This window comes from Hydractinia symbiolongicarpus, chromosome 6, assembly GCF_029227915.1.
Source record: "Hydractinia symbiolongicarpus strain clone_291-10 chromosome 6, HSymV2.1, whole genome shotgun sequence".
Lineage (NCBI taxonomy): Eukaryota > Metazoa > Cnidaria > Hydrozoa > Anthoathecata > Hydractiniidae > Hydractinia > Hydractinia symbiolongicarpus.
Window position 1 is genome coordinate 9385335 of NC_079880.1, and position 12735 is coordinate 9398069.

The 12735-nt window shown below is 34.7% G+C and overlaps 1 protein-coding gene across 1 annotated transcript; it reads right to left on the minus strand.

Annotated features, from left to right (window-relative positions):
- Positions 1-10143: 10143 nt before the first annotated feature.
- On the minus strand, positions 10144-12210 carry LOC130647267 (uncharacterized). The gene is made up of 3 exons (XM_057453057.1): positions 11247-12210; positions 10742-11138; positions 10144-10656 (listed from the first exon to the last, which is right to left on the minus strand). The coding sequence occupies exons 1-3, from the start codon at positions 11283-11285 to the stop codon at positions 10334-10336; spliced, it is 759 nt and encodes a 252-aa protein (XP_057309040.1). The 5' UTR covers positions 11286-12210; the 3' UTR covers positions 10144-10333.
- Positions 12211-12735: the final 525 nt, after the last annotated feature.

Sequence of the window (12735 nt, forward strand, 5' to 3'; positions counted from 1 at the left end):
TACGATAGGGTAACAATGGGTTGTAAACTGTGCTAAAAGGGTATTAAGCATAAATGCATGTGCAACACGCTTACCTGTGCTAGGCGCGTTGCCCGGAGTAACATTAATTCCAGTTCAGTGTTAACAACGGGCTGTTTTCTGCGCTTTTGTTAAACCAGTTTCGATAAAGCTTTTTTTTGGAAAAACGTATTGTGCCTACATGAATGGGCGACATTGTTTACCTGTACTAGGCGCGTTGCCCGGAGTAACATTAATTTTATAAACTTTCAATGACATGTATACCTGTACTACAATGCTGCACCTGAATGTATGGCACAGTTTACGGTTCTTATTAATTGCGCCACAGAGTTTTTAAATGCTTCGTTACACTTTTTCTTGTGGCTTAACCCGGCGTGCGACGCCGCCGGCTAATAAATAAATATTTTAAACAATCTAATTTGGTCAATATATAATACTCTATGAACAGCCTGTAATGTATCAGAACAACAGGGCGCCGTGTAATTAGGTTGGATATTGCATAAAAAAGAGATGAATAAGAACGACCTGGTGAATGTTCTCTTTGCAAGAAACACGAAAGTGAACATTAAGCGTGATGCTTCTTAATGACATAGCTATGTAAAAAATGGCCGCCAACAGCGCTCAAATGTAATTTTAACTTTACGCATGTGACAATCTCATATCTCATATATTCGTGTATATATTATTTTTCTTTCTCACAACTAACAACTTTCTTAGAAACTGGTGAAATCTGGATTAAACTCTCAAAAAAATACCTCATTTTATGGCGGACGTTATTTTAAGGTTCCAATTTACATTAACTCCAAGAACTGACCTCTCTATGACAGCCAGGCCTTAAAAAATTCATAAAAATTCCTAAAAAATAAATGTGTGTTGAAGAATCATGATGTTCTGGAAAACAATGATATATTTAAACTTACAGAAAAAAGTTAAGATGATTCTTGTTATCACATGTCAGGTGCCACTCTGTCTGGATAGTAATTTATCTTAAAACTAGCCGGGAAACCCGGCGTCGAAACGCCGGGGTAAGCCACAAGTCAAGGTGTGACCCGCCATTGAACACTATGTGGAGCGCTTAATAAAAGCCGTAAACTGTACTACACGGTCAGGTGGAGCGCTTTAGTACAGGTACGCAGCATGTCGTTAATCGAGTAAAGCGCACACAACACTATAGTGTTTTGGCTGTAGTGTATTTTTGAAAATATAACTCTACTGTAACTTTAGCCAAAATAAAAACACAATTTACAACCATTTGTTACCCCGTCATAGGAAAAACAATTGGTCAATTTTATTTTATTTTACGAAATAAGTTTCAGTAAAGGTTAACAAATTAATTGTGACACTGGACTGAGCACTTAGTACAGGTAAATCGTGCGACACATGCGTTTAGGCTTAAGACCCTATTCAAAAAAGCTATTGAAGCTTTGGTTTACAAAACACAGAATACACTCTGTTGAAACGCCGGGTTAAGCCACAAGTAGCTGTGTTACCCAGCGTTAAACACCAGATTGAGTGATTAATAAGAACCGTCAACTGTGCCACACATTCAGGTAAAGCGCTTAGTATAGGTAAACAGTGTGTACTTTTTTTCTGTAAAAAACGTTATCACAACTTCGGTTAAACAGAAACACAGGAAACAGCCCGTTGTTACCACCGGACTAAGCGCTTATAACACCATTTTTAAAAAAACTTTATCGCGACTTCAGTTTAAAAAAAATCAGGAAACCGCCTGTCGTTATCAAGTTCAGTTAAAAAAATATATACTCAGCAATTTTATTTTTCAGCATAAGCTTTCATAGCAGTAATAAAATTGGTAGCTGCCTATAACTGCATTTAGCTACTTTCACTTTTTAGCCAGAGGTAGAGCTAAAAGGAGCTAGATAGGTAGACCCAACTTCAACATAAAAATAAAGAACAATATACCAAACTGAATAAAAACTTTAAAAGAATAGGAATAGATAAAGATAGCTATAGCTAGCTGCCTCAAAATGTACGTTTTGTAGCTAGCCAAAAACTTAAAATTGGTTTGTTTAAGATTTATACGTAGCTAGAAAACGTGATGAAATATTCACCTTAACATGTGAAAACAAACTAAATAATCCTATAGGATAAAAAGTACTCAGAAGAAATAAGGAGGATTGAAAGGAAACCTACAAACTTCACACCATCACTTCCAAACAAAAATGGCCTTCGTAGGGGTAGCATGTTTCCTCCCGTCGGCATGTTGAGGCCGCGAAGCACTTGGATTGGTCATTAGTGAAAATGGAGCCTCGTGATTGGTTTATTACAATGAGCGGCAAAGCAAGGCCAGTAAAAAACGGGGTCTGCCGGGGATTTGAAATAAAGCTGCAGGGCCGCGGGGATTTTCGGCGGGTCTCGCTACTTGCTCCGCCATGTTGCGCAGAGACAGACAGACGACGGCTATTATTATAGAGACTAGCCGGGAAACCCGGCGTCGAAACGCCGGGTTAAGCCACAAGTAAAGGTGTGATCCGGCATTGAACACTCTGTGGAGCGCTTAATAAGAGCCGTAAACTGTCCCACACGATCAGGTGGAGCGCTTTAGTACAGGTATACAGTATGTTGTTAATCATTTGAAGCGCATACACCATTATAGTGTGCGACTGTAACATATTTTTCAAAAAATAAATTTCCAGCAACGATAACTGATATAAAAACAGAGTTTACAAAGTGTTGTTACTCCATCAAAGCAAAAACAATCGTCAATTTTATTTCATTTTGCGGAATAACTTTTTGCGCAAGTTAAAAAATTAATCGTGACACTGAGCTGAACGCTTAGTACAGTTAAACCGTGTTGCACAGGCGTAAATCAAGTTAAGCGCATACACCATTATAGTGTGCGACTGTAACATATTTTTTTTAAATTACTTTCCCGCAACAATAGCTGATATGAAAACAGAGTTTACAAACCGTTGTTACCCTGTCATAGCAAAAACAATCGGTCAATATTATTTTATTTTGTGGAAAAGTCTTTTTAAAAGTTAAAAAATTAATCGTGACACTGGGCTGAGCGCTTAGTACAGTTAAACCGTGTTGTACAGCGTATAGGAATAATACCCTTTTGAAAAAAACTTTCTCGCAGAGACAGGGCTGAGCGGTTAGTCCAGGCGTGATTCCCAAGAAAGTTTAAAAATTAATTGTCACAGTGGTGGGCTGACCTTAGTATATGCAAGTAAACGGTGTTGCACATGCCCATAGGCGTAACAGCCTTTTACAAAAAACAGTCTGTTTTTAACACTGGCCTAACCGCTTAGTACAGTTAAACACAGTTGAACAGGCGCATAAGGCGTATTACCCTTTTCCAAAAATGTTCATTGCAACTTCGGTTTAAATAAAAACACAGGGAACAGCCTGTCGTTACTCGTCCAGCCAAAACAATCACTCAGCCATTTCATTTGCAGAAAAAGTTTGCAGAAAAATAATAAAATATGTAGCTATACCTAGCTAGCTAACTGCATTTAGCATAAAAATTATATATTGCTTAAGAATATTGTTGTAGCCAAACTGCATTTTTATACTTTCACTTTTTAAGGAGCTAGCTAAATAGCCACAGCCTCAACATAAAAATAAATGTTGGCTAGGATAAAAAGCTCTTATACCAAACAGAATAGCAATAAGTGAGGCTCTAGCTAGCTAGTAGCTACAGCTAGCTAATCTTCGTTCCTAGCCAAACATCCTAAAACTGGTGCGTTTAAGATCTGTACGTGGCTAAAAAACGTGACAATATATTTATCCTAACATTGAAAACAAACAGAAAACAAATATTACAAATATATAAGGCTTTTAGAAGATAAAAAAGTCAAACAGGCCTACAAACCTCACACACTGACCACAAACACGACCATTATCAAAATGGCCTTCGTTCCGCGAAGATCTTGGATTCTTTCTGGTCGCGAAAATCTTGGTTTTTTTTAAAGAATCAGGCGTTGTGAATGGTATTCCACGCGCGAGCGGTCAAAACAAAGTCGGTAAAAATATATCGCATTTGGTAATTTACAAAATTTCGTGTTTCCGTTACGGGACGCGGCTTTCGCGGACACACAGACAGACGGAATACGGCTATTATTAAAGAGATTGTACAATTTGAATCTCGAGAATAAAAATGAAATATCTATGAAATTAAAAAAATACGTGATTAACAACTTTCTTATTCTTCTGGTTCAACATTGGTCTATAATGATGTTTACAATGTAAAGGTTTACTTCTGATCCAATTATTCAAGTTTCTCATCTTAAAACAATTCACTTCACCCCATGCAGTGTGTGCAAAGTTCCCTTTTTTTCTTAGGCGCTTTAAATCACCTTCTAGGTAAAGTGTAAAGGGGTAGTGTCAATCTCCAAGCAATAAACATAATAATAAGAAGCAAATTGTCTGTTTAATCAAGGTATATTTAGCCGTATCTCTTTGGAAAATACGAAAAATGTCATAAAATGTCTTGAAATTTATTTCGTTTTCTGTGGCCAGCGAAAGGTTTTAATGGCTTAACTTTCTTTCTTTGTGATGTGATAACAATTATTCTTAAGATGTTAGAGCTATATAAGAACTTCGTTCAATTGATATTTTAGAAAAACTAGACATGAGCATTCATAAAAAAGCGATTTATAGTTATAATAACCGCTTATGATCGATAATATTTAATCATAGTTTTAATAACAGGGAAATTCAAAAGGATTTAATGGAATAACTATTAACTTTAGTGCAGTAATTCATCGTTGCCCTGACAATCTGTTATACAAAACAACAAAAATAAACTGAAATCCAGCTGCATGCAAAGTAATTTAAACTAAAATACCACGATTTTATCAAACCTGGCTTCGCTGAGAAGACTTAATCGATGTGCCTCGCTGAGCAATAGAAACTTAATCGATGGATTTTTTTTTGTTTTCATCAAACAGAGTAAAATATGCTACAAAATATGCTGACTTTTTTGAGACCAAATATTAAAACAAATTTCTGGCGATGTGTCCTGTCATAACTACTTGAGAAAATAAATTTTAGAATTTAGATATTCGCCCTTACCACACTAATTTAGCTATGGTTAAAATTTTTTAAAAAGGCTTAAAGTGGACTTTCAATTTGATTAAAACCTCTTTCTTATTTCTTATTGTACGATATGCCAAAGTAACTTAGTACTAGAAATCGAGCTTCGGATTCTTACTGCTCATTCCAATCCTTTTAAAATAACTCTTTTTTTCTTGGCTGCATGGGTAGAATAATTCTTCCAACTCGTGCTCCGTTTGGCCTTACCACCATGCCCGAAACATTTAACGAGCGTATACATGACATGATTGTGGGGAAAAGTGGTATTGTTAAGAGTATGGATGATTTTTTAGTTTTTGGAAAAGATAATCAACATCATGACGAACGTTTGAAAATATTTCTATCAGACTTATCTTAAAACAAAGTAAAATTGAATTTAGAGAAATGCCAATTCAGGAAAACCGAAGTCGAGTTTTTAGGACATAAAATTTTAAAAGAGGGAATTCAGCCATTAGCAACTAAAGTGGAAGCTATTAAGAAATTTCCAGTACCCACAAACATTACCGAACTCAGACGATTTCTGGGAATGGCTTAACAAATGTCACGTTTCAGTGCAGATCTTGCTAAAACTGTCGAGCCACTAAGAGACCTTTTAAGTTCCAAGAATGAATGGATATGGACAGTTGTTCATACAAACGCTTTCAACAATTGTAAAGAATTATTGTCAATGCAACCGATTCTTGGACATTATAATATTAAAAAGAAAACAAAAATTAGAACAGATGGAAGTTTTACGAATGGTATCCCTGTTATACTTTATCAATACCATAATGAATGGCGACCGGTTGATTGTGCTTCACGTTTCTTAACAGCAACGGAAAAGAATTATGCACCGATGGATGTGGAAATGGATCTAAAATGAATCGAGACATTGAAAACTTCATAACAAGAAATGCTACCATCAAAAACCAATGCTTCATTGTTGCCTTACTTAACACCAGATATTGCGTGGCAATAAGTTGGCACCGACCTGTTGCTTGTGTCATTGAAGCTACCAAATTAATTTTTTCTTAACATTGCATTCCAGAAACATTAGTCTCTGATAATGGGAGCCAGTATGCATCTTATCAATTCAAGAAGTTTGCAAACAAATGGGGATTTAACCACATTACTAGCAGTCCTAGATACTCCACAAACAACGGGCTGGCTGAATTAATGGTGAAAATTGTAAAATGTCGTATAAAGAAAACACAAAGATCAAATGGCGATTTTTACTTTGGATTGTTAGCCATCCGTAACGCACCGTTAAGTTGCGGAAAGTCGCCTGCCCAATTACTACTTGGGTTCAATCTTTCCGACACCTTACCGTCTGTTATTCGTCACACACAAACTTCTTCATAAACTTGGATAGAGAGAAAAAACAAATGAAAACCTACCATGACCAAAAGTGTTCTAGTACCATTCAACATCAGGACACTCGAGAATGGACAATCAGAGGGAAAATATTGAATGAAGCTGGGATTTATTAGTCCAAACCGCTCCTTGTCAAACACTCCTCGTTAATGCAAACGACAGCGAAGACACTATTCCGTATAACGAATGCAAGGAGATACACAGCGATGCTACCATTCCGTATGATGACAGTGAAGATAGTAACTTATGTTTTATAAATTTTAAAAAGGAGATGTTATGTTATACTTGGCGCTTTATATTATGCGTATGTATTTATGGTGTAATGGGTACTTGATATAATACATATAGTTGAAACTAAACAGGTCGAGTCAGCCCCCCAAAGAAGACCTTTTTACTGATGTATATCTTAACAATTGTACAACAAGGAAGTCACCCCAATTAGAGATCTGAGTTTCAATTGTGGCCTCTTGATGCAATGAACACTGGGGGCAGAACCACTTGTTGTAGAAATTTGTTAAATTATTTGTTAAATTATTGGCTTGCACGTTGGTAAAATTAAAATTAAATCCTTTTGTTCCCTGGAAGTGGAGAAACAACAGAATTTGCATGAAGTTGTTGTAGTCGCAGTTACTGAAAGTAGATTGTCAACCAAAGGGGAAGATCCAATAAGTTCGACAAAAACAACCTGAAGGATCTCGGGCACATATTGTTGGTGATTGTGATAAAACGCGTTATTGTTAAGAGGATGCATTCTGTTTTGCAGAGCTCGTAAGAAATTGAAAGGATCAATCGTTGAACGAGAGCGATTCAGTAGCGACTTATTAAGGACTATAAACTTTACTAGAGAAGATAACAGGGAGGACTCTGATGGTAATCGAGACCAAAGTCTTGGAATAACCGTTAATGCTTGCAAAATGAAGTTTGCGTAGCATGTGTTTCCCTTGTTTATCAAACCAGCGTGGACGATGCTCACTTTTTGTTTAAGTTCCTGGCTAAAGGTATGGTGTTCCGTGGGTTTGGATGTCAGAGATGGGTGAGGATGGACTATTAATGGATTTGGTAACAGACGACGAATTTTCATGAGGTACACTATTCTTTGGCCTTAGAAATGTTGGCGGACTGCAGTGGGTAAGATCTTGTGACCACTGTGGTGAGTCTCGTGCAATCCAAATGCAAAAGGATGCTTATCAAAAAGTTTTGATATTAAACGTGTGCATTAACGCATGCAGCTGGTCGTGCGTTAAACATGAGTTTATTCAACATCAGAGAATTTTTTTCTTTTACCGCCAATGCTCAAGGTGAGAGTGGCTTTTATGAGAGCACTTCACGAGTAAGTGAAAGAAGAACAGTGACAAAAACAAAAAATAATTTTTTACGAAATCGAAAATAGGGATAGCGGCAGAGAAAGCACAATCTGATCTGGCGAGACTCTACCCGTGTCTCCATGATATATCAGATAGTTGATACAAGAAAAAAAGACAGAAAAGAAAAAGCGTGGTGAGAGATTGATGGAAAACTAGGGTAAAACAAGGTTTGGTGTTAATTTTTTTGAAAAAATTAGTTTGTGAAACCCTATATATATATAACCCTTGTATTACATTAATATCATTGTTTGTGTAATATTGAGGACTGTATAATAAAATAAGAAGACAAGTGCTATAGCTTCTGTTTCGTGTATTTCATAAGCTAACTATATACTAAGAAAATGTCCATCTGAAGTAACCTTCCCTGTCAGTTAATCGCAGTTCTTTTAGAGTGTATTGTATGTACCTTTACTTTCTCGATTAGCTTATACTCGTTTAACCCAAAGCCGTCGTGTTTGGGATATTCGTTTTTTTCGCCTTTTTAACATACTTAAATAAAGATAACCTAATTCTAAAACTTCTTTGCTTTTCACATGATACTTGCAAGTCACAAATCTTTACTTTCGTTCGAAAGTTAGGTTCAGTGTGAACGCATAATCTTACAGCATAATGAATTAGATGAATAAAAAAACCATCCATGAGTTTGGTAATAAACATATGTTTAATACACGCATTTGGCGGGAACTAGGCTTAACAACCACAGTAATTATTCACTATAAGCACGGGAGGTATTCCCCATTGTTAGGGACTTTTTTCCTATGACTTGTAAACAGCTAAAAACACATCTTCAACCTATAGTAATCAAACTTTTAAGCCCACTATTCACCAAAAAGCAACTAGGGTTTTCTAAAGTAACTTAGGGCAATTCTAAAAATACTACAAAACACTATTTTTTTTTCAGTTCTTTATTTATTTAAAAATTTTTTTTCTAGCAATCGATTAATTTATTAGTAGCCTATTTTCGTTAAATGTAGCACAAAATTAATGGATCGCGCAGAAAATAAGAACACGAAATTGAAAAAAAAATACTTCTCTTCTTTCCTGTTAGAAAAAAATCTTAAAAGTCATGCGAACAAGAGTAAATCTCATCATTAACTATTTAAGTAGCAACAAGGCTTTCATTACTCTGTTTTCCCTCGATATTCATCCATCTACGTTTGCGCAACTGTACTGTATGTATCAATAAAACCACGGGAACTTATACTTTTCTTTTAAAAAGATAATTAAGAAGCAGTGACCAGACCTATTAATTTCAAGAGTCAAGTTGCAATAATTTTCTGCACCGACAAGTACAATCTACTTGGTACTCGAATCACATTGTTAACTAAATAGAAAAAAAGTGCCACAAAAAAATTTATAGATGTGCGCGAATCGATCGTGGTTGAATCGTTTAGAGCTATGATAACATTACTTAAGAACCTCATTTGATAACCGTAAATATATGATGAAAATTAATATAGAAATTAAACTTGATCCGTTGTAAGCTTTAAGTTTTTTAAATTACCGAAGAGGGCGTGGACATTGATGGCGCACAAAAACGTTAAGGGAATTGACGAAACGAATGGCCTACCAGAGTCAAGAAATACGTGTGCTTTAGAAAAAGAACTCCAACCAAGAGAATTTTCATTAAGTTTAGCAAGTGTTTTCATAATAATAAAGAAACCTTGTTCAATATTCCGGGTAAGTAAATTTAAGGACAGAACATTTAGCATTCAAAAAAATACCTTTTTATCGAATTTTTTGTCCATTTCGTGACTAAATCCCATAGATCTCTAAAAAGTTGCTTTTCCATGTATTTATTAAACACTGATGTCTAATCGTTGACACTGGTTTTAAAAATTTAAGAACTGTTACACGAAGTAAAACGAAAGTGCTATTCTACAACATGTTCTCCAAATTTGTACATATTTCTTTACCTAGTAGCTATCATGTATTAATTGTGTTCGCTTTAAGAAGATTTGATGGGATTAAAAGCATGATTAGTACATCCGTTCATTTTGGTTGTTAGGTGCAGCGGCTTGTTTTGAATTACCATCAACAACAACGCATAACTGCTGCATTAGCTGCCATTTCATGATATTATTCTTTATTAAATAATTACTTAAAGCACCGTTACCATGAAGATATATTTTAAAATCCATTTTATAATTTTAAGCATTTCCTTTCTGCATGCTTTGGTCTTTAGGAAAGAGAAAGACAACAAAGCCACTTAAATTTTTTTTAATTTAGTGCGTTTTATCTATCTATCTACCTACTTGCTTTTATCAATAATAATGCGAGGTTCTTTAATTCTAAAATTTCTCTTACGTCCTAAGCTTAGTTAAGATATGTTACCATAGGGGATAATTAAAAAAAAAATTGTGGATTACAAATATTATGTTTTTTTGTTATAAACAAACTTTTATTTCTTCGAGTAATAAGTTGCTTATAAACAGATCTTACATAAAAAAAGTCTATTAATTAACACGTAATGTAATTGCGAACCGTATTTCGGACACAATGGTGCCTTTTAATTACCATACGCTGCACATATATTATCATACATCACTTTGTTGGGTTAATAAATTATTAACATTAAATAATATCGTATCAAACACAACGTTAAATGCTGTTGTAGTAGAAGAAGCGTACGGGAAACTTCTCCTTTTACGTATAATGTTCCTGTTTTTTGTTTTATCTTGCCTTTTGAATGATCGTTTTAATAGAAAAAGTTTTTTAGCAGCAGTAAAATGACCAATGCATATAAATCCTTTCGAACAGGTTGTAGTTGGTCTTGGTGTCCATAGTCCAAAGCATGTAACAAACTGACCACCTACCCAACACTTTCTGATAAATCTATTCGCGGAGGCGATCATATTGCCTAAGTTATGAAAAAGTAACAAGAAGCATGTATTTTAAACAAAAAGACATGTTTATTGTGTTTAGTAAAATTCTTTGTCACCTACCACTTAAATTGTTGTGAACTGTTAAACTTTTCTTTTCTTTGCCTGATCTTCGTATTCGGATTTTAACGTCCACCAATTTATCTTCGATATGTCGTCTTCTTCTACTTGGCTTTTTTATTGCCTTTTGAGAAAACCCAATTCCAACAATTTTTATTTCATTGTTACTATGTTCAATGGATACGGTGATTATGCATTTAAAATTCCAATCAATAATATTATCTATGTGGCAAATGGATCCCTCCTTTAAAGTGCATTCGGTTATTGCAATAAGGATCTTCTTAAAATCAAAAAGTGAGGTTATATAACCATTATCAGCCGTGAAAGTTACTTGGAAGAAATCTTTGATGGTTTTTGCATTGGTAGTATCAAATGGCACCAAGCCAGAGATTCTTTCTCCCTGAGCAAACGACGCGAGATAAATTACAACAATTGAGGTAACCTATAAATAGTTTTGTTTTGCTGCACAAAGTGCTATGCGGATGAAGGAAGCATATATATTTCTCACCTGTAAAGCAGCAAGTAACATGATTAACCTTGCAAACATATTTACTCTCTACAACTTCGAGAACAACTAAAAGTGATTATAACTGATGTCACTACATTATTGATGATCGTGACACCACTAATTAGCGCTATTAAATCAAACTGATATCGCCTTAATCAAGGTTTTTTCAAATATAACGAGATCAACATAGGTTGCCACCGTTATCGCTAACGTCAGCTTGTAAAATTCTCTTAAATATTCAGCATCACTTGAATGTAAAAATATTTTAAATCGATTTATCAGTAAGAAATGTTGGTAGCAGTAAAGATACTCATAAAGGAAAATGAACGATCGCGTCACAGAGTGGTGAACATATCTACTAAGAGTTATTTCAAGACAATTGTTGTTCATATCGACGACTTATTACAAATCCAAAGTTTCGTTACAATCAGTAAATACCGTTAGCGCAATTAATATTCAAATCGACGATTTATTAGAAACCCAAAGTTTCGTCATAATCTGTCATTCCTATCGTGCTTAATTGTAGGGAATAGGGATCATGGTTAAAATAGGTAAAGGGAGGTCAAAGGCATACAATGGTTAAGGGATTTTGAAATAACTAAAAGTGCTGTAGAAATACAACTTTAAATTTTTAGGGGAGATGAAGTTAGTAAATATGAAATATATATAAACTTTTTTAATATTTTTATTTTCTTATGTTTGGGGAAAAGAACCACGAATAAAATAAATGAAGTGAAGAGGTCAGTATAAGGTAATGTTAAAGAAAAATTCATGTAAATTATGAACAGGACTATAATTAAACATGATAAAGAATTGGGCAGTACAGCAGAGCGTTTTTTAATTTTGATGGGAGACATACAGATAAAGACACCAGAAGGTATCATATATTAGCTGAACAAATTCTCAACAGTTTAGCCTTTTCACATTTGATTAATAATATATAAAACGGTTTTAATCAATTTATCAATTACTTCCACAATTGTCTTGCCTTTAAACCCACTTAACCTATTTTTTAAAGAAAAAAAAACTCTAATTTAAACACCCGGAACAAAGAATTCAAAAATGAGTACGCTGTTTATTAACAGCATGCTTTTACCAACGTCTAATTATTAACAAAGAAGAAATAAAGTAATTGCGATGCCGATTGAGAAATAATTTTTTGTACTAATTTTAACCTTTTTTGCAATTATAAATGTTACAAACACACATATAATTGCAACAATAGACCACCCATAGCAAAGTACCGGATTTTCGTAACAGATGCTTCTTACATATTACTGGCAATATTATCGTATATTCTCTAAAACAATCGAAACGCACATAGAATTAGGCTGGATAAAAAATCATAATGGATGTTAGAGGGCAAACAAACAACCACTAGTTAAGGTCATACAGTTTACATAACATAAAATAACATTAAATCTCTCACGTTCGTTTGATGTTACCACGGGAGTGAAAATTGCGCTTGTGCGGCATTTCAGATTACGTC